The sequence below is a fragment of the Branchiostoma floridae genome, chromosome 4 (genome assembly GCF_000003815.2).
Source record: "Branchiostoma floridae strain S238N-H82 chromosome 4, Bfl_VNyyK, whole genome shotgun sequence".
NCBI lineage: Eukaryota > Metazoa > Chordata > Leptocardii > Amphioxiformes > Branchiostomatidae > Branchiostoma > Branchiostoma floridae.
This window is the reverse complement of record NC_049982.1, coordinates 21,282,162-21,307,382: the sequence shown is the minus strand read 5'-3', so window position 1 is coordinate 21,307,382 and position 25,221 is coordinate 21,282,162. Positions and strand designations below refer to the sequence as shown.

The window sequence follows — 25,221 nt, the reverse complement described above, 5'->3', positions numbered from 1 at the left end:
TAACCTCAATAACATTTAATTTTCACCACTATCGTATCTACAAATGTTATCAGAGCTTCTGTTGGGCACTTCAGATGACTTCATACCACTGCACGTTGCCCTAATTTATGCAATAATATCTTCCTAACTAAAATTCGCAGAGACAATTTCACCAAACTTTTTGTTTCCTATCACCCAATATGATTATATTTTGTGTAAACTTATATCAATGCTTTGAAGTCGGCTATTGTATATCATGTTTCTTTAATGTAGACAAACACATGAACTTCCCTATCCGTGATAATCGTCTAGATATCATCATCTGTTCTATTCATCTCAATTATGAATAAAAAAAAGCCATCTTATGTATCTTGTGAGTTTTCTCGGCTGTTGGTCAGTCCATCGTCAGCTCACGGAGTTGCAGCTGAAATATAAAAAAATCAAAAGCCCACATTATTCCCAATGAGTATGATTGAAGGACTACTTTCATGACCAAAGGATAGTCAAAAGAATCCTACAAAACAAACCTCATTGTAAAAAGGCTGTCATTCTAAAAAGGTTAGCGATACTGATACCGTACTCACCCCTCTGGCAGACGTAGTTCCTGCGAGAATTACAGTTATAGTACAGCCACTGGTAGGAAGAGGCTGGCCACATCAGAACGCAGTCCCTCCACACATTGTTGGTGTTACGGGACGGGCGGAAAGGCCGGAAACTGCCCAGAAGTGTCCCGTCACTGTGGCGCCATACATCCTCCACCACCGTGTCATTCAACCCGATCCAGTAAGGCCTGGACATGGAGGAACATGTAGGCGTTACATCTCAGTTAAAAACGATGGATGATTATGAACATACATAGCTCGTTAATATACGTGTGTGGCTGTTCGCTGATCAGCTCGTCAGCTGATGATTAGGTGACTTCAGCTGATGACTAGATGACTGTACCGACAGTCTTCATCTTCAAAAAATGCTACCAAAACTCACTATTACCACACCATTTGGCTGGAAGATTGGTTCCCCCAAACTACATGTTTATGCCTACTCCGCATCTCAGTCTAACTAAATTTCATATCAGGTTTTATTGTTTATCTATTTGTATCAGAGCGTATCTGTTTGCGATATGATTGTATCATTATGCAATAGTAAGGTGACGACAATGTCGATCTCAATATAATGTATTAATTTCGGACAGACGTTGAGAAAAAAGTGGCCTGTTACCTTTGTCCTATTACATAACTTGAATAGGTACACAGATCTTGATAAACTGTCCCATCAAATTGAAGCTATCTTAGAACTATCATTTAACGTTCCTGTAACATGGATAGCCATAGAACCTGTGCCACCTCTGTGTGATATCTAATTCTGTATTCACGTATTAACTCGAGAAACAACAACACAAAAGAGAACATGTCAATCATGTTGAGCCTACTGTTTCCTGTGTCGACACGTTACGTACCACTAAAGAGCGATAGTTACTCACCTGCGGTTTGTTGTAGCGATGGTCAATTTGAGGAAGTTGTGCGTGTCTTCGTCCTTCACACAAGCCAGACGGGCACCTCGGGCATCACAGTCTGTTTCTGCATTTGCCACGGTTTCCCTCATGGAAGTTGGAGAGAACCAGTAGCACTGTTTCTGGAACAGCGTAAATCCGGCAGGGCAAGCTGGAGGGAAGATGGTAGGACATGATTGTCTATACGGAGCAATGTTTACATTACTTTTACACACTAAACATAGAACTGGGAAAAAGCAATCGGCCAGGCGAAAATGGAGCAGGTATTACAATCCTTTACCAAACAAAGAAGTCACACTCAAGCATATGTAATGAAAGTTGTCTTTATTTAATGCTGTGTCTTGTGCATCCGTAAAACACATACGGAGTTGGTTGAATCATTCAGGGTCATTCTGAATTATTCACAGTTTGTGCTGCTTTATATACAGTTATTGACCAAAAGCATGTCTAGTAACGTCAGCACTGTACGACGTTTTTGAATGCCACCTCGCCGTTGCTTTAATACAGCGCAAAACGAACAAGCAAAGAAGAAGACACAGACTACAGAGACATTGCTAAATAAGCTGAAGATACCTACTCAGTTGACAGTTGACACCTCCGAACCCACTCGGACACCTGCAGGTGTAGGACAGCTGCCCGTCTGTACACACGCCGCCATTTTGACAGGGATTGGGGTCACACTCGTCAGTTTCTGATGGCAGATGATACAAAACAAGCTGTACTTACAATAGGAGATAAATAGAAAATACAAGACTGTAGAAACAAAGAAACAAAGTTTGTCCGACATGGCCTAGACCAACATCTGCATAGATAAAGACACGACACATGCGTTACTGGAGCTTTTAGTTCGCTAGACGTGCCGCACCTGTCTCACAGTGGTCTCCCGTAAACCCCGGCAGACAGTAACAGGTGTAGGACGACGGTCCGTCTATACAGATCCCTCCCTGGTTACAGGTGTCCGGCTCACAACGTTCAACATCTAGAACAAAAAGATGGCAGAATATTACATCTGTCGTCATAAACTACCATGACATCATGTGAACTGTATTCAGCTAAAAAAAAATAGGGTATGTCATATTACAAGCCAAATGTACTGCGTTGCGTACAAATGCTCTAATGAAATCTTACCTGGTGTGGTTGGGGTTGGAGCATCTGTGGGTGGCAGGAGAGCTGAAACAGAATAAAATTTGAAATAATTCGGTTATTCTAGCGTACAATACGTTTTGATGTAATCAATAAAGTTGCCCAACACAAACACAGCAGCAAACATTTGCTTGTGTACTTAATATATAGTAGCCTTATTCACGCAAATTATATGCCCTCGCTCTCAGAGTTACGGCTACAACAAACATAGATGCTAAGTTATATCTTGAAGTAGACATGAATAGAACCAGCGTATAATGTAGTGATCATAGAAAACCACGGACTGACCACAGCGCTATAGTAAAGAGCAGTACTCACGATACTCGCAAATATACGACAGCTGCGTGTCGCACGGCATAGGCTGCCAATGGTACCCGAAGGTTTCGCTCATGCGCACACAGTCTTTCTTCCTGCTGTTCCAAGTTCCATCTGCCCACTCGTTGAAAGGATCACTGACAAGGTCACCATTGCTGTACCTAAAACATCAAGACATGTTTGTTACAGTTTGTAATCCATAGATGGTATTTAGACAGTGTAATACATAGCTATATTGTACGGTAACAATTATATATATGTGATCTCAAGTTGAAATGTCCTTACCTCCATACACCCTCTGTAGTGCCATCGTTGATTCCTATCCACGGAGAACCCCCACCTTCCCGTTCGACATAATCCATCAGGAAGCGGTGCGTGCTCGGCCGCTTCACCACGGCCAGCTGCCCGTAGACGTCCAACTCAGCGCAGCTCCGGGCAGCTTCGCTGTAGGTGGACTGGTCATCAAGGAGACAATAGCACTTCCCCTCATGGTGGAACCAACCAGATTCACACACTGCAAATTGATTTGCATAAAAAAAAGAAGGAAATACAAACTTTGACAAGACAACATATAGAGTCATCAGAGACGAAACTGTCTATTCAAATCGTAATCAGCTTAGGATTACGTTTGTCCTAAAATCGACTAATATAAGTTGAAAATAATGAAACAAATCAATTGATCCTTCGTGAAATAAATCCAATAAATCAACGCACCGGTACTTGTCCCCTGAGGAGTCGTCTGTGGAGGGTCTGTCGCAGAAATTTCACAGTGTTCTCCCAAATATCCATCAGGACAATCACATGTGTAGGAGTTGACACCGTCTTGACACTGGCCGCCATTTTGACATGGACGAGATGCGCACTCGTTGATATTGGTCTGACAGTTGAATCCATTGAAGCCATCCGGACAATCACAGGTGTAAGAGTTGACCCCGTCTTGACACTGGCCGCCATTTTGACATGGATTGGGATTACAGTCGTTGTCATTGATCTCACAGTCGTCTCCACTGTAGCCAGCTGCACAAGTACAGGTGTAAGAGTTGACTCCGTCTTGACACTGGCCGCCATTTTGACATGGATTGGGTGCACAGTCGTCGTCATTGGTCTCACAGTCGTCTCCACTGTAGCCAGCTGGACAATTGCAGGTGTAAGAGTTGACTCCGTCTTGACACTGGCCGCCATTTTGACATGGATTGGGTGCACAGTCGTCGTCATTGGTCTCACAGTCGTCTCCACTGTAGCCAGCTGGACAATTGCAGGTGTAAGAGTTGACTCCGTCTTGACACTGGCCGCCATTTTGACATGGATTGGGTGCACAGTCGTCGTCATTGGTCTCACAGTCGTCTCCACTGTAGCCAGCTGGACAATTGCAGGTGTAAGAGTTGACTCCGTCTTGACACTGGCCGCCATTTTGACATGGATTGGGTGCACAGTCGTCGTCATTGGTCTCACAGTCGTCTCCACTGTAGCCAGCTGGACAATTGCAGGTGTAAGAGTTGACTCCGTCTTGACACTGGCCGCCATTTTGACATGGATTGGGTGCACAGTCGTCGTCATTGGTCTCACAGTCGTCTCCACTGTAGCCAGCTGGACAATTGCAGGTGTAAGAGTTGACTCCGTCTTGACACTGGCCGCCATTTTGACATGGATTGGGTGCACAGTCGTCGTCATTGGTCTCACAGTCGTCTCCACTGTAGCCAGCTGGACAGTTACAGGTGTAAGAGTTGACTCCGTCTTGACACTGGCCGCCATTTTGACATGGATTGGGTGCACAGTCGTCGTCATTGGTCTCACAGTCGTCTCCACTGTAGCCAGCTGGACAATTGCAGGTGTAAGAGTTGACTCCGTCTTGACACTGGCCGCCATTTTGACATGGATTGGGTTCACAGTCGTCGTCATTGGTCTCACAGTCGTCTCCACTGTAGCCAGCTGCACAGTTACAGGTGTAAGAGTTGACTCCGTCTTGACACTGGCCGCCATTTTGACATGGATTGGGTGCACAGTCGTCGTCATTGGTCTCACAGTCATCTCCACTGTAGCCAGCTGCACAGGTACAGGTGTAAGAGTTGACTCCGTCTTGACATTGTCCACCATTTTGACATGGATTGGGTGCACAGTCGTCGTCATTGGTCTCACAGTCGTCTCCACTGTAGCCAGCTGCACAGGTACAGCTGTAAGAGTTTGCCTCGTCTTGACACTGGCCGCCATTTTGACATGGATTTGACACACACTCGTTTTCGTTGATCTCGCATTTATCGCCACTAAAGCCGGCTGGACAGTCGCATGTATACGTGTGTGTAAATCCGCTGACACAGACATTGTTGCTGCATGAGAGCGATGTCCGTCTGCTTACTCCATCACACGCACCGCCGTTTAGGCAGGGATTGGGGTGACAGGCTAGAGAGAATATTCATATTAAATATTTCTTGTAAACTTGACATGCTGCTGATAACAACTGAATCACTTATCCTGGATAGCATTTTCTCCAATTATAATAACATATTCAAATATCCATCAGATTTGGAATTAATTCATTTCTTTTCTGCTCTACGATGTAGAAAGTTGTAGATTCAAAATCCAACATATAGATCCCACAATGCACTAATATTAAGTACATCTTACCGTCGGCCTGACAGGACCGTCCATCCGACCCCAGGCTCCACCCATCCTGACAGGCGCAGGTCCGCCCTCCGCCGGGGACGGGAAGACACAGCTGGGCACAGTTCCCGTTAGACACAGAGCAGGCTGTTGTCAGAGACAAATAAAAAAATGAATCTTCATAATTACGAGCCTATAGTTAACACATAAATGTACGGAAATAACTCAACCTTTAATACTTACAGTATTCATCTCAAATGACACTGACCGTTTGGTTGACTCGGAGTGTTTGAGTCTGTCCTGACGTGGATGTCATACAGCTTTTGAAAGTGTGGCAGGTTGAGCCTGACGTATCCAGTCAGAGACTTGCTTATCCTGTACCGGGAAAGAGACTCAACTGTTATCCGAACACTTATTCAATCAATGATTGCTGACGTCACACTTCCTTTCAGACCAGGTCACGTGACGTAGGTTTCAGATCATTTCCATTTTAGAAAAATGAAGGGCTGAGAACCGATCGAAAGCTTGTTGGTTTAGTTTTACTTTGTGGACGGAAAAACATCCATATTGATCATATCACAGACGAAATTTCATTCTAATCAAACAATGTTGTTTGATAATGTTAAAATGTAACACACTGTGTACCTGTGAACGCCCGGTATGTTCCACGCTGTCCAGTAGAGATGTGTCTCATCCACAGCGATCCCGAACAGGTGTGCATTTACGTCACCAGCTGACTGCGTAAACAATTGTGTAGGGCTCGGATTGCTGCCAGTCACTCCGGAGGTCCAGATCGCCCCAGTACCACCGTGACACCAGTACAGCCGGTTTGCTATCAGTGCGGTACACAAGAACATGAATGGTATAAACTATATGTCTGTCAAGAAATCCTCGACTATATGCTTTGTATTCCATATAGATGCAGAAAATATCAGGTACATTCAAATCTGCATAAGCCAATGTGACCACTTTTGTTGGTCCCTTATATATTTTCCTCATTGACACAAGAAACCTGTCTATATTAATAGTGACCAGCTGTCCACATGTTCATAGACCATATTTCATATTTATCTGTCCCCTGAGTGGTACCTTATTCTAAAGCAATCAATTTTACCACGGTCAAAAATCATAGTTTTGTTCACATTATGGCACATCATACTGACCTGCTGCGTCCAAGGCGAGACCGTTCGGCCAGTGGCCCTGTCCGATGTTGATAATAACAGACCTTTGAGTACCGTCCATTCGCGCACGCTCAATCTTAGACGGGTTTCCCCAGTCGGTCCAGTACATCCAACTACGTACATACATACATGGAAAGAGGTTTTCGAAATCTTAATTTTAAAAGATCAGTTCAATAGGAACTTGGTATATCTACCTTTATGGCAACTATGCAAACGTACAGAATCTGGTCATACTGGTGTTAGAGTCTAGTGCAAGAATCATCCAACTATAAACCTGCAATGTACAAGCCCTTGATACAGAGTAAGATTACTTTGAAATATTGACATTTTAGAAGTGGCAGTTTCATGCTATATATCCATGGGCATAATCTGAACATGGTATTGCTGCTTCTACAATGAAAGCCAATCTGAGGTACCCACCCCGAGTTGGGATCCACTACGATCGCCCTGGGTTCGTCCAGCCCCTGGGTTATGAGGGACTTCCTGAAGCTGCCGTCCAAGCGGGAGACGATGATGCGGTCTGTACCGGCGTCTGTCCAGTACAGGTTCCTGGAAATGACGTCTACTGCAATACCGTCAGGAACTGCAATGGGCAAGAATGACTTTGGTTACTAAAATGATATGCATAGTTAAATTCTGGTTAGGCCTACGTCACATTTCCTACCCGGGGCCCGACCGGGCTGTTTGCGGAAACGAAAAATTTAAGGTTATGCCAATAAATATGCACAATGCATGATGTTGAATTATTTTCGGTCCGTTTTGTGTTGTTGTTGTCTTTTATATCATACTTATCGTTTCCGAAGGCTGCCCGGCCGGGCCCCTTTGTGGAAATGTGACCTTAGCCTAACAGAGGTTTGGTAAAGCAAGTCATAAAACAAGTCCCCGTGCGTTCAATGCAGCACGTGCTATATCATCTACATTTGTAAACCACATACGATTTGTAATAATGGATTTGTACATTTGACATGGAACTCATCACAACTGTGCCGTATCAAAATTTGCAATGTTATATTCTACATGCAAACGCCCTGGGGTTGATTTTATTTCTTTGCAATGTAGCTTTGTATACAACACAATTAAGCTGTGGAGTCATCCCCAACTTGTGATTGTGGTACACATGACTCATGGAATACCTGAAGCCTGCCCTCCATCAAGTCTCAGTCCCGATCCGCTCTCGTAGGGAAATCGGGATACCCTACTATAGGGTCCGTTAACACTGGTCCAGTAGATAAAGTCCTCCTGTGAAATGGTTAGAAACGACAGTTAAATATATTGTCATTCTTCTCGAATTGCAATACATTTTGTACTCTTGGACGATTGAGGTGCATTAGACACATGGACGCTATGAACTGTTGTAGAAAATTCCATGATCTCATACCTTCGCCAAATAATGTTACGTAATTCTTGCTTTTCTAACGTTTCCAACAAAAGACCCCCTGCATGTCCAAGTAAAGCCGCTAGGAGCCCAAACATACACCATAGTGACGTCATAGAAAATGTAGCCAAAGAAAATATTGGAATAATAAAGTTACATGCTATATATCTTCTCGTCAAACCTTTTGTCCCCTAGTTATTTTGCTTTTGCCATCATAGACTTTGTTAACTTCATTAACATCGTATGGTCTATACGTCAATTCTGAGCATCAAGTACAGGTATCCTACCGCACGATCATAATCCACAGCTATTGGTCTGTTGGTACCATTCCCGATGTCATAGCGACCCCACTGAAATTGGTTATCATCGTCTGTTGTTAGCCGAGTGATGGTCCTGTCCGTTGCATCGGCCACCAGGATCAGCTTGTGTCCGGCCGGGGCAGCTCTGTTTCCTGTGGTGAGGTCAAGTCCATTCAAGTTAAGTCAAAGCCTTTATTTAATCTTAACGGCTTGTACCGGCCAGTTAGGTCGATGTTCAACACGGTGGAATGGATCACAGATAAGAACCAAAACGTTATACAAGTAAAAACAAAGGTTTACATAAGGAGACATACAATGCATTGAACTGACATTATTTTTATACATACATGTGTACATGTACATGTGTGTATAATTTACATAAAACAAGTATGTATGTATTTTCATGTCATATTATCAACACATGTTAGAATTGATGATAAATGAATTGTATTCATATTATGTTTTGTACAATATTGTACAAAATCACGGACAAACCACACAGTCATCCCAAATACGTCAAAAATGTTCCAAAACTCAGACTTTAAGACATTATACTGTACTTCTATAGTTTTGATATCATCATGTGCATTCTTTTATAATGGCAGGAAATAACTTGTGACTATTTCCCAGGAGGAAGAACGATGATGATGATGAGGAGGATGAGGATGTCTACTTCAGGTCCGGAAAATGCATTAGATTTGGCACTAAATGACTAAATGCAGTGATGTGCCAATAGCAAGACCTTACCAGCCGACACAGCATCACCGTCTACAGGCTCGCCGAGCTGTAGAGAATCTAAATCGCCCTTCTCAAAGGCTGCTGGTTTGGCACCCTCGGCAGTGTCGACGGTGCTGTCCGGGTCCTCTGCCTCGGATTCCCCGCCGGATCTGGCCGCAGCTGCTTCGTCTGGTGTGAAGTTCGTGTCGGAATCTGGAGGTGCTTCAGCGGCTGCCTGGTGGGCTGTGTGGTACATGTAACGGGCAGATGAGAGGATATCTTCGCTGACAAATATCGCCCGGTACATAAAAGCAGACGACAATGGAGAAACACCAGTGAAATCATCATCACCGTTAATTATGTCCTTCGTCAGCATTAACGTTAGAACAATAAATCACCATGATCAGCGGTTTGTCAGTGTACTTCGATTGAACGAATTGTCCTTCTGACAATCCAAATGTCAATCTGTGGTATGTCTTGTTATATACATAGCCCTTCTACGTATTTTTGACGTTGAATATTGTATCTTTTACTAAACATCTATTTAAGTTGAAAACTAAACTACCGAAAAGAGAGAAACGTACACATCAGCTGTACAGCCAAGACTCCCCAAAGCAGCAGGACGATTCTCCGATAGGTCTGCATCATGCCTACACGTGAGTGTGGGGGAAAAACAAATATTGTGTGGTTTTGTGATGTTGTAAAACGAAAGTCCTCTTAAATGGGACCAAAATTCAAATCGCAGTTGTACAGGTTTGTGTGTTAGTGTATAGGCGTGTGTGTGCGCGTGTATGAGTGTGTACGTTTTTCTTTGGGGGGGGGGGGGGGGGGGTGCGTGTGATTGAGCGTGTGTGTGTATGCGAGTGTGCGCCTATGTCTTTGTGCGTGTGTGTGTGTGTGTGTGTGTGTGTGTGTGTGTGTGTGTGTGTGTGTGAGAGAGAGAGAGAGCGTGGGTGAGCGTGGGTGCGAGTGGGTGCGTATGTGTGTGTGTGTGTGTGTGTGTGTGTGTGTAGATGTGTGTGTTTGTGTGTGTGTGTGTGTGTAGATGTGTGTGTGTGTGTGTGTGAGTGTGTGTGTGTGGGTGTGTGTGTGGGTGTGTGTGAGCGTGTCAGTGAGCGTGTGTGTGTGTGCGCGCACGTGGGCGCGTGCGTCCGTGCATGGAAATTCAACTTCTCACAAGGAACTTTTCTGCTTGAACAAATAGATAAGATAACTGGATAATTACCACCTCGACATGGGTTTTACCCACACGTCACCACAGCCCAAAATAAACCAAACGTATGATGTCATCATTCATCCACAGATGTACGTGATTTTAGACTTTTGCATACGCGAGGAACTTTGTTCGCATCACTGATCATGTTTTTGAACCGCTTCGGAAAACACCACAGAAAACTTGGACACACTTAATTGCAATACCCGCCTCGTTGTTTGTTCCGAGTCATTTTGAACTAAGCGTATGAGCCTCGATAAATACAAACTTTCTAATTTGTAACTTTTAAAGTCAAGTAAAAAATCAAACATGAACATTTGTGGACACAAATATGTCCTATAAAATCAGGTCGCGGTTGTCACATTGACATGAAAACAGTTGTTCTTGGTGGTGCTTTGATAGCCAATGACAGTATGATTGGTGGGAGAGGTCACTGAGCATTAAACATCTACACTAAATAAATGCCAAAGGGCATCTAGACGATTTCAACCAGTCTTCGTTTCCTTGTTAACCCGCCCCACTTTGTTTTCCGAGGGCACACTATTTGTTCTTTTGGGCAGGAATTCCAAATCGTTGTCAATCAATCACAGCACGAAACACCAAATCAAATACGTTCACTCGGGCTGGCCATGACTCTGAGATCGAGAGTTGTGTGCAGTGTGGATTTTGTGCCTGGGAAGGGGGAGGGGCACAGAAACGACATACTGTAATTATGGAACATGGGTATTTGTGAGATGATTCTATGTCAACCATGCTACAAACTGATCAAATGTATGCTGTAAGTTGCAACAAAATATCAAAAGACGAGAGGAAGGTGAGCGGCGGAAGCTTGCATAACCAAATCAGGCTGGTTCAGTGGCACAGTATTTTGGACTAACAGAAAAGGGGGCGTTGTCAGAAGACAATGGAGAAAACATCGAAAAGCTACACAGTTCAAGGGACAGTGAACAAGTAGGGCATGTCCGGGGGTGTATAGAGATAACAAAAGATCCAGTGTCTCTGTTTAGTGTCACAATTAGGGGCCGGCTGGTGTAACAGCAGTGTGTTTGGTCCATAACCCAGAGGTTTTGAAGACTTAACGTTAGATTTCATAATGAAGGCAATTTTTGTTTTGGCCAAACTTTTTTTATTCGCACGCTCGCATCACTTTATGATTTTCCAGAGGATGTCATCCATATAATCAAAAATCAAAGCAACATAGCGTTACAATTCTATCCAACGTTAAGGCCATCACTCAAGAGACTGAGTGCATACAGGCGCTCATTACAGACAGGCAGTCTCAAGAACCGCGCCACCGCTGGACCAGCACTGAGACAATCTCCCCTCAATTCAAAGCTCTTCTCGTGTGAGACAATCTCAACTCGTTCACAGACACACACTAGCGCTTTTTCAATTTTATCATGTTTTCCTCGTTTCTGGCCTGATCACCGCCATTTTACTTTTCGCTGCCTACCTCTGGACGGGCCAAAAACTACTAATGAAGAAAATAAGAGAATATAGGAACGCACATTGGCTGGTCAATCACACACATACTAATACGGGTGCAACTACTTCCAGACTCCTACTTCTTTGCTTAGGGTATGGTGGCAGTGTTTTAACGAGCGATAGATTTTCTTTTAAAAACAGGCGAAACTTCTTCATAGACCATTAAGGCGATTTGATTGTGGTGAATTCGCTCGGATTAAGGGTCTTAACGGATGATAACGTCATTTTCAAGGACAGGCTCAAGTTTTTAACGGGCGGTAGTTAAGAAGGTTTTATTAAACGGGTGCAGGGTACTGACCATAGTCTCAAAGTGGCACGGGGGGTTAGATTGATTTTTGGTTAGGCCATGCTTGTCAGACTTGTTCAACTAAGTGTTGTGAATTTGGGACTGCAATTTACACCGACCTCCTCACTTAAATACGACCTATCTTCGGGCGGGACTTACAGGTGGGAAGCCCGGTCCGTTTCAGTCTGACCTGTCATGTCAATCCCTTCACAAATCACGATGAAAACAACTAAATAAATGGTCCCTTGACTTAACTAGCGTGTCATGATCAATAGTTGATCATGTCCTCTGAGAAATTATATACCAACAAAACCGAGAAGCTATGGTGTTAGCAGGACGGCACCAGGACAATTCGGCACCTCGCCGAGAACTGTTCGGCAGATGACCGAGGACGGTTCGACATCTGGCCGAGGACGGTGCGGAACTGGCCGAGGACTATTCGGCACGTAAATTATTTTACACATTGTTTAATGCCACCCAATTTTACACATTGTGTGTTATCTTTACTATGAAACTCAATGATTAATAGAAAATCTTTGTAAACATAAAACACGAAGACTCGAGTAGCGCGCGTCATGAAGTATCCTCGGATGAACCAAGTAAATAGCGCCGCGTGGAAAATCCAAAGGATTATGAAAACAATATGGAAAAAATACGTCTGGGGCATTTGCCCATTTTACACACATGCTAAATTTGAGGTCATAGACAGTGAGCACTACATATGTTACAGATACATTACTGCGATGTAATGCAAAGGGAACTTACCGTCAAAACTGACCAGTGATCTACGGACTGCTGTCGGTCACCTTCGCGATGCTTACAAACCAGTGCACAGGCCTCACGGACAACTCAAACGACGAGCAAAGTTCTACTTTCCCGCTCTAAGACGGAAAGCAGCTCACCTGTAGCTGCTAGAAGGGAATTCTGGCAGACAGAGCCTCTACTCTGCTATTTATCTCCTTCACAAGGAAGTGTTTTGCTTGAATAAACATAACACGATAATTCGAAGATCACGCCACCGCAAAAATTAATAAATCAACTGTCAACTTTGTTCGTGGCAATACCTCCATGTTTGCGTTAATTCTACTAAACGACAACCGAGATTTCAGGTGAAAAATCAATGACAGGACTAATTGACAAGAGCTCGACTCAGGCTTGTAGAACATTCCCGACACAAGCAGGATGCTCGTAGGAAACACGCCCGACGTCGAATTCACTGACTTTGCACAAGCTGAGTGAGGTGTGGAGGAAGGTCGCCAGAGTTTTGTGCGATACTCCTGCGGGGCCTGCTCAGTTTTAGCGATCATCGTCTGATTTTTAGGGGTGAAATCGGTCTATCAATCGAATGTCGACCGATACCTAGCCGAGGTACGGACGATCTGCAGGCGAATCGGCAACGAGCTCTGCGAACTCAGAGATCACCGCAGACTTGTTGCTTATGTTAAGAACATGTTTCGCACCGCGACCACCCCTGAAAACGCCGTCGATCCCTAAAAATCACAAGATGTTCGAGAGAACACCGGACGTGCGTACTGTCTAAAATGTCATTTAGACCTCGCAGACTCGTCGTCCGATCGATTTTCGCTACATGTGACAGGGGTATGATGAACATGTAAGATCACTGTTTAGCCCTGGTATTTGTTCAGCATAGAAATATTTATCTTAATCATACCTTTACCTGTTGCCAAGAATGTTTGGGGGGAATCCTATCGGCCAACTTGATGTGTGGTATGGTACACTCGTCGTTTCCTGGCTGTGTACCACCTGGGACGTCCTCTGTCTCCGCAAAGATGCAAAGCTGACCTGTCGCTTTGCAAATGTTCCTCTGACAAGCACACCGCGACCGTCACTCTTTTATCCTTTCCTTGGTGACCGAATATCACGACATACTGATATTTTCATCTGAACAGTTGAGATCATGATATAATAATAATGATATGATCTAAATATGCCTCGAGGTGCCCAACCCTTCCACCACGCCTGGTCAACGGCCCCTACAGTAGTTATGTATGCAAATTAGCAGTTGAACGCTGATCTTTGTTTGATCAGTGATGTCTTTTAAACTATCGGAATAGATTCTGTAGTATGTATGGTCAAACCTATAGTAGTGATCATCACTGCATCAGGATCACTTGGTCATCGTGGGCACTTTTTGTGGTTTTCCTAATGATCCTATCATTGAGTTCCTAGTGGCCACCTGTCCACTGTGACAAGTTTCAAGTCTAATGAGACTGTGTACAGATAAGCCGATGGAGGAATGATCAATTTATTCTTGTATTCTCTAGTAAGTTGTTCAAGATAAGATTTAAGAAAGCGCCGTACCACTGACAGTGCAGTGGGACTCGAACATAAGAACAGTAATGAATAAGGAGAGAAAATGCCATTTAACAAAGTTATTTAAAGTAAAACATGTACACGTAACACAGCTAAAGTGACTTCGACTGGTAGGTCAATGTACCACACTTCATTGCACCCAATGACAAAGACAGAAACGGAATTACTGGGCGACTCTGTGCGTCAGCAGCTAGGTTTAAATCCTGTATTTGTCCGGTTACTGTCGGGCAATGGCTGACAGAAAACCTAAAACGTCGCTGCATGTACAAAGAGCCACGCAATATTTCAACCAAAAAAAAATGTCAATCTGACAGAAAACCACCACAGTTTGATCACTAATATGGTTCAGGAAGATGCACAAGATCATACTAAATATACGGGACTGTACCTCGCTTCTGAGTATTTGTGTCTATACAAGTTAACTAGTATGTTTTTGCCTGTTTGGGCATAGACAAAACGGATTTTTCCACTCCATTGCTCAGTGCTGAGTGAATCATGTTTAATTCTGTACTTGTCCGATAGGTCATAATTACACACTTCATTACACCCGTGAACTCCGCTACCCTCAGAACGGTGATGCAACTTTCCACAGCCACGCTCATAGCTGGGCGGGCCTACAGGCCGGCACTTGACCGGTCACCAGCGGTCAGCACACCGTGTGATGTCCGCTGATGACCGGTCAAGTGTCGGCCTGTAGACCTGTCCAACTGACCAGTCAAAAGTAAGTTAAGTTTCCACGAGAACCACAGAACTTCACACACATGAAGCACCACCATTGTTATCAGTATTTTAATATGATCTGAATCATAACATATGGAACACGCATAAACAGCACAAGCAATCACTTTTAAGATTTGTAGCGTTGTCTTATTAAGCTAAAGGGTTTTTATACCTGATGTAATTTTAAGTCTCATATTTAGGAAGTTATATTTGGGAAGATATGAAGTTTTCGTGGGTCCTGGCGTACGTCAGCAGGTTTAATTCTGCATTTGTCCGGTTACTGTCGGGCAATGGCTGACAGGAAACCTCAAACATCGCTACAATAGGCCACCTAATGTTTGAACAATCTGACAGAAGCCCCCGACGGTTTGATCAATAATATAGTTCGGGAAGCTTCGAAGATGCACAATTTCTATAATACTAGATCTACGGGACTATACCGGCCCCTGACTATTTGTGTTTACATACTAGTTTATTGTGTTAGGTCAATATTACATACAAATGGAAACCCGTCGAACGGAATTTTCCACACCATTTTACAGTGATGCGTGGCTCTGTACGTCAGCAAATTCAAATCCTGTACTTGCCCGGTAACTGTCGGGCAATGACCGACTGACCGACAAGCCATTTAATACATCCATACAGAAAACTAAACTTTGCTTTAGATTTCTTAAGAAACTAACTGCAGTTTCCAGGTCACACTACTTTCATTTCAAGAACAAAATACAGCGTATTATATTTCGATGTTTTATTTACCACGAGAAACTATATGACACGGTGAATAACGTATCTGATAATGATGATGATATGCACTTGGGAACAAATCAACGAAATGATCGCTCTAGTGAAGAATGTATAATTCATGTAAATGTGTAGGTGATAAAACATAGTTTTAGTGTAGTTTGATAAAAGGTAAAGAGGGACACCTCAACTGGCATGGGACCGTGTGGACCTTCAATGCTGAACTCCAATAACAGAATGGCATGTGGCGTATACCTTGATTGAAGTAGTAACTCACAGCAGTGGGTGGACTAACACTGGTATATGGACGTGGAGTTGTTGTGTATACCTTTATGATAAACTCCACGGTCCTGAGCGGAGTAATACTCACTCATTTGGAGCCGTGGACTACACTGTAACATAGTGACACTTTATCGAAGGTATTGAGCACAAATTACGATGTTATGGGACGAACTGATTGGTCTAAGGGGGAAGTACGAACGCCTTCCAGAAAAGGACCAGACTCATGAAGATAGGGAGGGTCTTTTTAGCGAATGCCCACAAACGCCCACTCTAGAGAAGTCCGCGCTGCATGAATCTCATTTTTTTTGCTTGGGATATGTCCACGTTGTGCTCCCATGTATTAATCCTGAGTTTCAAGTCAATCCATCGACCCGAAGTGACATAAATCAAAGTTTTCGATTCTCGATGGTCTTTTTAGCGAACGCCCAGTAAAATGTCTTTTTAGCGAATGCCCACTATATCCACAAAAATATCGGCCGTCGCGCAACGACACCTAAACCTACCGCCACAAACATGTTCAAGATGGTGTCCCATTGATGTGTACGGAGTTTCCGTGCTTTACAAGCATTTTAAGTCCCTGTTTTTCGTCAAAATGTACAGCGCCGATACTGCCATACTTTAACAATGGCAATTCAAAATGGCGGGCACTAGTCATGTGACCTCCTTGCGGGACTGTTCTATAAGTATCGCGGGAGGGACTGTTGTAGCATAGCTTATCATACAACCATTTTAGATTGAATTCTGAACAAGATTTTCAATTCATAGTGCTATCATCTGACTGATATTTACATTGTGGTCCTTTTTTCTGTGCTATAATTACCCAGGTTTGAGGAACTTAGTGCAAATATGGATATTGATTCTCCTCAGTGCCCAATTAATGTACAACAGGCTCAGACACATTAGTGTTATAAACCTGACTAGGGGCAGGTAACCAATACTAGAAAAACATAGCTATTCATTATTAACAATACTATTTACATTATAATAATAACTCTTCACCAAACTGGACTTTTCTTATCTTTATTTATCACAGAAACATTGTTACAATGAGGATTTGATTAGATGAGTATCTGTTACAGTGTGTACAAACTTATTTCAAATACAAAAATGTATTTCATTTCACTTCCTAAATATTTTTAAAGTATTGGAAGAGGTTGACACATAAACAATATTAATTGCATTATTTGTGTGCAGAAAAATGTGACCACATGCTATTAATAGCCTATTTAATATAGTAATAAAATATTGGAACATGGCATGAGCGGGCTCCTCTTCTGAGTACAGAAAGGAAATGTTTTATAACATTTAGTTATGACGTAGAAAATTTCAATTGTAAAATGTACCTTTATTAACATTGACAGTTCAGTTCAGTTCAGTTCACCTTTATTTATACTGATAAGCCCTATACTGACAAACAAATTGTTTTTCTCTTCTTAATAAATGACGACAATACAGGTAAGTAAGGTGTGTTTCCTTTTATAACAGGCCAGGTAAGACGCCGTACAGGTAAATAAGGTGTGTTTCCTTTTGTAGCAGACCAGGTAAGACACCGTACAGGTGAGTAAGGTGTGTTTCCTTGACTACAGATTAGTAAGACACCGTACAGGTGAGTAACGTGTATTTCCTTTGATTACAGACCAGGTAAAACACCGTACAGGTGAGTAACGTGTATTTCCTTTGATTACAGACCAGGTAAAACACCGTACAGGTGAGTAACATGTATTTCCTTTGATTACAGAGCAGGTTAGACACCATACAGGCGAGTAACGTGTATTTCCTTTTATAACAGGCCAGGTAAGACACCATACAGGTAAATAAGGTGTGTTTCCTTTTATAACAGACCAGGTAAGACACCGTACAGGTGAGTAAGGTGTGTTTCCTTTGCATATAGACCAGAAAGTGCATTATATAGGTGAGTAAGGTGTGTTTCCTTTGCCTATATACCATATAGGCCATCAAACAGGCGAGTAAGGGGTCTTTCGGTTATTATACACTTAACTTACCTGTATAATACCCTACATGGTCTATATGCCTTGGGAAGACACCTTACTTGCCTGTATAATGCCCTATCTGGTGTATAGGCAAAGGAAAGTTGCTTTACTCCCCTGTATAATACCTATCTGGTCTATAGGCAAAGGAAAGACGCATTACTCGCCTGTTTAATGGCCTATATGGTATATAGGCAAAGGAAAGACGCCTTACTCACCTGTATAATACACTATCTGGTCTATAGGCAAAGGAAACACACCTTACTCACCTTTGCGGTGTCTTACCTGGTCTGTAATCAAAGGAAATACACGTTACTCACCTGTACGGTGTCTTACCTGGTCTGTTATAAAAGGAAACACACCTTATTTACCTTTATGGTGTCTTACCTGGCCTGTTATAAAAGGAAATACACGTTACTCGCCTGTATGGTGTCTAACCTGCTCTGTAATCAAAGGAAATACATGTTACTCACCTGTACGGTGTCTTCCCTGGTCTGCTATAAAAGGAAACACACCTTACTTACCTGTACGGTGTCTTACCTGGTCTGTAGTCAAGGAAACACACCTTACTCACCTGTACGGTGTCTTACCTGGTCTGCTATAAAAGGAAACACACCTTACTTACCTGTACGGTGTCTTACCTGGTCTGTTATAAAAGGAAACACACCTTACTTACCTGTACGGTGTCTTACCTGGTCTGCTATAAAAGGAAACACACCTTACTTACCTGTACGGTGTCTTACCTGGTCTGTAGTCAAGGAAACACACCTTACTCACCTGTACGGTGTCTTACCTGGTCTGCTATAAAAGGAAACACACCTTACTTACCTGTACGGTGTCTTACCTGGCCTGTTATAAAAGGAAACACACCTCACTTACCTGTATTGTTGTCATCTATTAAGAAGAGAAAAACAATTTGTTTGTCAATGTTAATAAAGGTACATTTTACAATTGAAATTTTCTACGTCATAACTAAATGTTATAAAACATTTCCTTTCTGTACTCAGAAGAGGAGCCCGCTCGTGCCATGTTCCAACATTTTATTAGACTATTAATAGCATGTGATTACATTTTTCTGCACACAAATAATGCAATTAATATTGTTTATGTGTCAATCCCTTCCAATACTTTAAAAAATATTTAGGAAGTGAAATGAAATACATTTTTGTATTTGAAATAAGTTTGTACACACTGTAACAGATACTCATCTAATCAAATCCTCATTGTAACAATGTTTCTGTGATAAATAAAGATAAGAAAAGTCCAGTTTGGTGAAGAGTTATTATTATAATGTAAATAGTATTGTTAATAATGAGTAGCTATGTTTTTCTAGTATTGGTTACCTGCCCCTAGTCAGGTTTATAACACTAATGTGTCTGAGCCTGTTGTACATTAATTGGGCACTGAGGAGAATCAATATCCATATTTGCACTAAGTTCCTCAAACCTGGGTAATTATAGCACAGAAAAAAGGACCACAATGTAAATATCAGTCAGATGATAGCACTATGAATTGAAAATCTTGTTCAGAATTCAATCTAAAATGGTTGTATGATAAGCTATGCTACAACAGTCCCTCCCGCGATACTTATAGAACAGTCCCGCAAGGAGGTCACATGACTAGTGCCCGCCATTTTGAATTGCCATTGTTAAAGTATGGCAGTATCGGCGCTGTACATTTTGACGAAAAACAGGGACTTAAAATGCTTGTAAAGCACGGAAACTCCGTACACATCAATGGGACACCATCTTGAACATGTTTGTGGCGGTAGGTTTAGGTGTCGTTGCGCGACGGCCGATATTTTTGTGGATATAGTGGGCATTCGCTAAAAAGACATTTTACTGGGCGTTCGCTAAAAAGACCATCGAGAATCGAAAACTTTGATTTATGTCACTTCGGGTCGATGGATTGACTTGAAACTCAGGATTAATACATGGGAACACAACGTGGACATATTCCAAGCAAATAAAATGAGATTCGTGCAGCGCGGACTTCTCTAGAGTGGGCGTTTGTGGGCATTCGCTAAAAAGACCATGCGATGAAGATACAACTCAACGATATCCCTTCAGCAAGTATATTTCATTCCGAATTGCCACCAAAATATCAACAAACAGTAAGAATCAAATTTATAGAATGTATTTTAAATACATTCACATAAAGAAGTACATTGTATGAAAAGAGAAAACCGACAAAACAGTTGCAAGTAACACTTTTTGACAAAATGTATCACCTGTCTTCTATCTAGACAATAATGACGCCCTGCCCTTTCTTTTTTTGCCATAGAATATCTAGCAATATCATGGGCGAATGTTCCGCAGTTGTCGCATTTGAAATATTGAAACTATTGAAACTCTTCATTCATGTTGTGATCTAAATGCCAAGAATGATATGATCATGATGAATCTCTCTCTCGTCATGAATACCACTAAAGATAAAACTATCCCAAAATCATACTTTTAACACTATCAATATCAATAAAATGAAGATAGCAATGTACAAATAGCTGGTTGAAATTGTGTTCTAACCTAAAAAAAACATTTACTTGTCATCACCTACAAGTTTTTTTTTTCTTCAGAGCTTCTGCTTGACACTTAAGATGACTTCATAACACTGCACGTTACCCCCATTGATGGAATAACGTCTTACTAACCAAAAATAGCAGAGACAAGTTCACCAAACTTTTTGTTTCCTGTCACCCAATATGATTATATGTTGTGTAAACTCTTAATGCTACGATTCAGTACGAAGTCAGGTTTACAACATTGTATATCCTGTTTCTTTCATGTAGATAAACACATGAGCTTCCCTATCCGTGATATTCGTCTAGACATCATCTGTTCTGTCTATCTCAATTATGAAGTTAAAAAATCCATTTTTGTATCTTGTGAGTCTTTTTCGACTGTTGGTCAGGCCATCGTCAGCTCACGGACTTGCAGCTGAAATATATAAAAGATGAAAAGCCCACATTATTCCCAATGACTATGCTTGAAGGACTAGTCGACTACTTTCAAAGGATGGTCAAAAGAATCCAACAAAACAAACCTCATTGTAAAAAGACTGTCATTCTAAAAAGGTACCGATACTGATTGCGTACTCACCCCTCTGGCAGACGAAGTTCCTGCGAGAATTACAGCTATAGTACAGCCACTGGTAGGAAGAGGCGGGCCACATCAGAACGCAGTCCCTCCACACATTGTTGGTGTTCCTGGACGGACGGAAAGGCCGGAAACTGCCCAGCTCTGTCCCGTCACTGTGGCGCCATGTACCCTCCACTACCCTGTCACTCAACCCGATCCAGTAAGGCCTGGACATGGAGGAACATGGTAGGCTTTATGACTGAATTACAGAACGATGGATAATTATAAATATACATAGCTCGTTAAATATACGTGTATGGCTGTTCGCTCATCAGATCATCATGATTAGATGTCTTCAATTACGCCGTGGTGCTGTCAGTCTCCATCTTCAAAACGAATGTTACCAAAACTCACTATTACCGCCCAATTTCACCGCAAGATTGGATACCAAACTACTTGTACTTGTTCACGGTACACCGGCTCGTGACTAACCCACACCTCAGTCTAACTACATTAGGTTTTATTGCATACCTATTTGTATCAGAGCGTATTTGTTTGCTATTTTGTATCATTATGCTATAGTAAGATGACGACGATGTTGATGATCACTAATATAATGTATTATTTTTGGACAGACGTTGAGAAGGAACATACCCTATTACCCCTGTCCTGTTACATAACTTTGTTGCAACAATGCTGAATAGATACACAAATCTGAATAAACTACTATCAGCTCAACATTCCCGTAGCATAAATAGCCATGCAACATATGCTGCCCTGGTGTGATGTTTTTCGTATTCACTCGAGGAGCAGTACCATAAAGACAACATGTTAATCATGTTGAGCCTATTGTTTACTCTGTCGACACATTAGTACCACTAAAGGGCGATAGTTACTCACCTGCGGTTTGTTGTAGCGATAGTCATTTTGAGGAAGTTGTGCGTGTCTTCGTCCTTCACACAAGCCAGACGGGCGTCTCGGGCATCACAGTCTGTTTCTGCAGCTGCCACGGTTTTCCGCAGGGAAGCTGGAGAGAACCAGTAGCACTGGTCCTTGAACAGCGTAAATCCGACAGGGCAAGCTGGAGGGGAAGATGGCAGGACATTGTTGTCTATATCGAGCAATTTTGTAAGCACATGCACAGTGCAGGGGTAGCACTCGGTCAGGCCAAGATGGACTAGGTGTTACAATCTTGTATTAAAACAAGAAGGCACTAAAAAAACTCGAGCTAACGGTAATGAAAGTTTCGCCTTTACCTAATACTGTGTCTTACGCACCCGTTAAACACACAAGATTGGAGTTGGCTGAATCATTCACAGGTCGTGCTTAATAATATCCAATCATCAGCCAAAGATCATGTCTCTGACGTTCATACGGAACGACGTTTCAAGATGTCAAATCACCGTGGCTTTGAACTACATGGTAAAACGAACAAGCTTAAGAAGAAGGTACAGAATACAGAGACATTGATGTATAAGTTGAAGATACCTACTCAGTTGACAGTTGACACCTCCGAACCCACTCGGACACCTGCAGGTGTAGGACAGCTGCCCGTCTGTACACACGCCGCCGTTTTGACAGGGATTGGGGTCACACTCGTCAGTTTCTGATGGCAGGTGATACAAACCAAGTTGTACTTACAATAGGAGATGAATAGAAAATAAAAGAGTGTGGAAATGAACAAAATTCGTCCGACATATAATTATGTGGAAACGTTGGCAAATATCGTAGACAACAAGAAGGCGGCTTCTCAAGATGGCGATGTAACACTAATGTGTTTTAGTTTAAATATTTTAGAATTAAAGTATAGGGAATCAATTGTGATGATTAACCCCCTCTTTTACATATAACACGCATGCACCTCTATACTCTTCATGGCCTAGACAAACATCTGTATAATTGCAGCCATGTTACATGCGCTACTGGGGCCTTTAGTAGGCTACACGTGCCGCACCTGTCTCACAGTGGTCTCCCAGAAACCCCGGCAGACAATAACAGGTGTAGGACGACGGTCCGTCTATACAGATCCCTCCCTGGTTACAGGTCTCCGGCTCACAACGTTCAACATCTAGAACAACAAGATGGCAAAATGTCACTCACATCTGTAACATTGTGTCGTCATGAAATAGAATGCCATCACGAAAACTGTATTCAGTTACCAAAATACTGAGGCATATCACATTGCAAAACGAATGTATTTAATGAGGATTAAAATGTAGTTGTATATACATATAGCTTCCTGCTCATTGCAAGCTCTAATGAAGTCCTACCTGGTGTGGTTGGGGTTGGAACATCAGTGGGCGGCAGGAGAGCTGAAACAAAACCAAATGTGATGTATCGCGGTTATTTTAGCTTACTACACACAACAGCAAACATAGCCTTGGCTATATATATGTAGCATTAAGCATTCTTCTGTATAGTGTACCAGCAAATACACCATCCTAGTGCTGCCATGCGAGGCTACAGCAAACATAGATGCCTTGTTATATATTGTTGGATATGAATAGACCCTGCTCGTATCGCCATAAGAAAAAGGGTACTTACGATACTCGCAAATGTACGACAGCCGCGTGCCGCACGGCATTGGCTGCCAATGGTACCCGAAGGTTTCGCTCATGCGCACACAGTCTTTCTTCCTGCTGTTCCAAGTTCCATCTGCCCACTCGTTGAAAGGATCGCTGACAAGGTCACCGTCAACGTACCTAAAACATCAAGACATGTAGAGTTTGATAGTATAGTTGGTATTTAGACTACTTATTACATAGCTGTTGTGTTAATTGTGCGTTAACAACCATATAAGTAATGTTGAGTTGAGATGTCCTTACTTCCATACACCCTCTGTAGTACCATCGTCGATTCCTATCCACGGAGAACCCCCACCGAAACGTTCAACATAATCCATCAGGAAGCGGTGCGTGCTCGGCCGCTTCACCACGGCCAGCTGCCCGTACACGTCCAACTCAGCGCAGCTCCGGGCAGCTTCGCTGTAGGTGGACTGGTCGTCAAGGAGACAGTAGCACTTCCCCTCATGGTGGAACCATCCAGATTCACACACTGCACATTGGTATACATGAATAGACTGAGGCAAACTTTGACCAACCGACGGCCAAGTCACAAGAAATTCAAATGGAACTTACTGGAACCTAACAAAAGTGGCCATTCAAGTCATCTTTAGATAAAGATTATATTTGGTCTAGTAGATATGTATTGAAATAACAATAAAAAGGAACATTGTAGTTACATTTGTAAAATGACAACAAATATAGACGCACCACTACTTGTCCCCTGAGGAGTCGTCTGTGGAGGTTCTGTTGCAGAAATTTCACAGCGTTCACCCAGGAAACCATCAGGACAATCACAGGTGTAAGAGTTGTCCCCGTCTTGACATTGGCCACCATTTTGACATGGACCCGATGCGCACTCGTTGATATTGATCTGGCAGTTGACTCCACTGAAGCCATCCGGACAATCGCAGGTGTAAGAGTTGTCCCCGTCTTGACATTGGCCGCCATTTTGACATGGACCCGATGCACACTCGTTGATATTGATCTGGCAGTTGACTCCACTGAAGCCATCCGGACAATCGCAGGTGTAAGAGTTGTCCCCGTCTTGACATTGGCCGCCATTTTGACATGGACCCGATGCGCACTCGTTGATATTGATCTGGCAGTTGACTCCACTGAAGCCATCAGGACAATCACACGTGTAGGAGTTGACCCCGTCTTGACACTGGCCGCCATTTTGACATGGACTGGAGAAACAGACGTCGTCATTGGTCCCACATTCATCGCCACTAAAGCCGGCTGGACAGTCGCATGTATACGTGTGTGTAAATCCGCTGACGCAGACATTGTTGCTGCATGAGAGCGATGTCCGCCTGCTTACTCCATCACACGCTCCACCGTTTAGGCAGGGATTGGGGTGGCAGGCTGGAGAAAATATTCATATTTCTTGACATGCCATTGGTGACAACTGAAT

The 25,221-nt window shown here is 42.8% G+C and overlaps 2 protein-coding genes across 2 annotated transcripts in view; both read right to left on the bottom strand.

The window, feature by feature from the left end:
- Nucleotides 1-362: 362 nt before the first annotated feature.
- On the bottom strand, nt 363-12,964 carry LOC118413384 (fibropellin-1-like). Its single transcript, XM_035816746.1, has 19 exons — nt 12,867-12,964; nt 9,702-9,767; nt 9,148-9,360; nt 8,389-8,552; nt 7,860-7,965; nt 7,147-7,309; nt 6,709-6,839; nt 6,191-6,377; nt 5,814-5,920; nt 5,570-5,692; nt 3,662-5,344; nt 3,233-3,461; nt 2,951-3,108; nt 2,618-2,659; nt 2,355-2,468; nt 2,067-2,180; nt 1,460-1,640; nt 564-769; nt 363-403 (listed from the first exon to the last, which is right to left on the bottom strand). The coding sequence occupies exons 2-19, from the start codon at nt 9,763-9,765 to the stop codon at nt 390-392; spliced, it is 3,999 nt and encodes a 1,332-aa protein (XP_035672639.1). The 5' UTR covers nt 9,766-9,767; nt 12,867-12,964; the 3' UTR covers nt 363-389.
- Nucleotides 12,965-20,226: 7,262 nt separating this feature from the next.
- LOC118413386 (prolow-density lipoprotein receptor-related protein 1-like) overlaps nt 20,227-25,221 on the bottom strand; it is a 13,197-nt gene continuing 8,202 nt past the window's right edge. Inside the window, exons 11-19 of the mRNA XM_035816749.1 lie at nt 24,516-25,172; nt 24,069-24,297; nt 23,788-23,945; nt 23,514-23,555; nt 23,198-23,311; nt 22,736-22,849; nt 22,144-22,324; nt 21,265-21,470; nt 20,227-21,102 (exon numbers count right to left, since the gene is read on the bottom strand). Coding sequence (XP_035672642.1) covers nt 21,089-21,102; nt 21,265-21,470; nt 22,144-22,324; nt 22,736-22,849; nt 23,198-23,311; nt 23,514-23,555; nt 23,788-23,945; nt 24,069-24,297; nt 24,516-25,172 — 1,715 coding nt within the window. The 3' untranslated portion in view covers nt 20,227-21,088. The remainder of the gene's footprint in view (nt 21,103-21,264; nt 21,471-22,143; nt 22,325-22,735; nt 22,850-23,197; nt 23,312-23,513; nt 23,556-23,787; nt 23,946-24,068; nt 24,298-24,515; nt 25,173-25,221) is intronic.

Coding starts and splice junctions, on each gene's coding strand:
- LOC118413384 (XM_035816746.1), bottom strand. CDS start 9,765: ATGATGCAGACCTATCGGAGAATCGTCCTGCTGCTTTGGGGAGTCTTG. Junction 5,693..5,813: donor CACTCCGAGTCAACCAAACG/GTCAGTGTCATT, acceptor CTCTGACAACAG/CCTGCTCTGTGTCTAACGGG. Junction 2,660..2,950: donor GTCGTATATTTGCGAGTATC/GTGAGTACTGCT, acceptor ATTCTGTTTCAG/CTCTCCTGCCACCCACAGAT.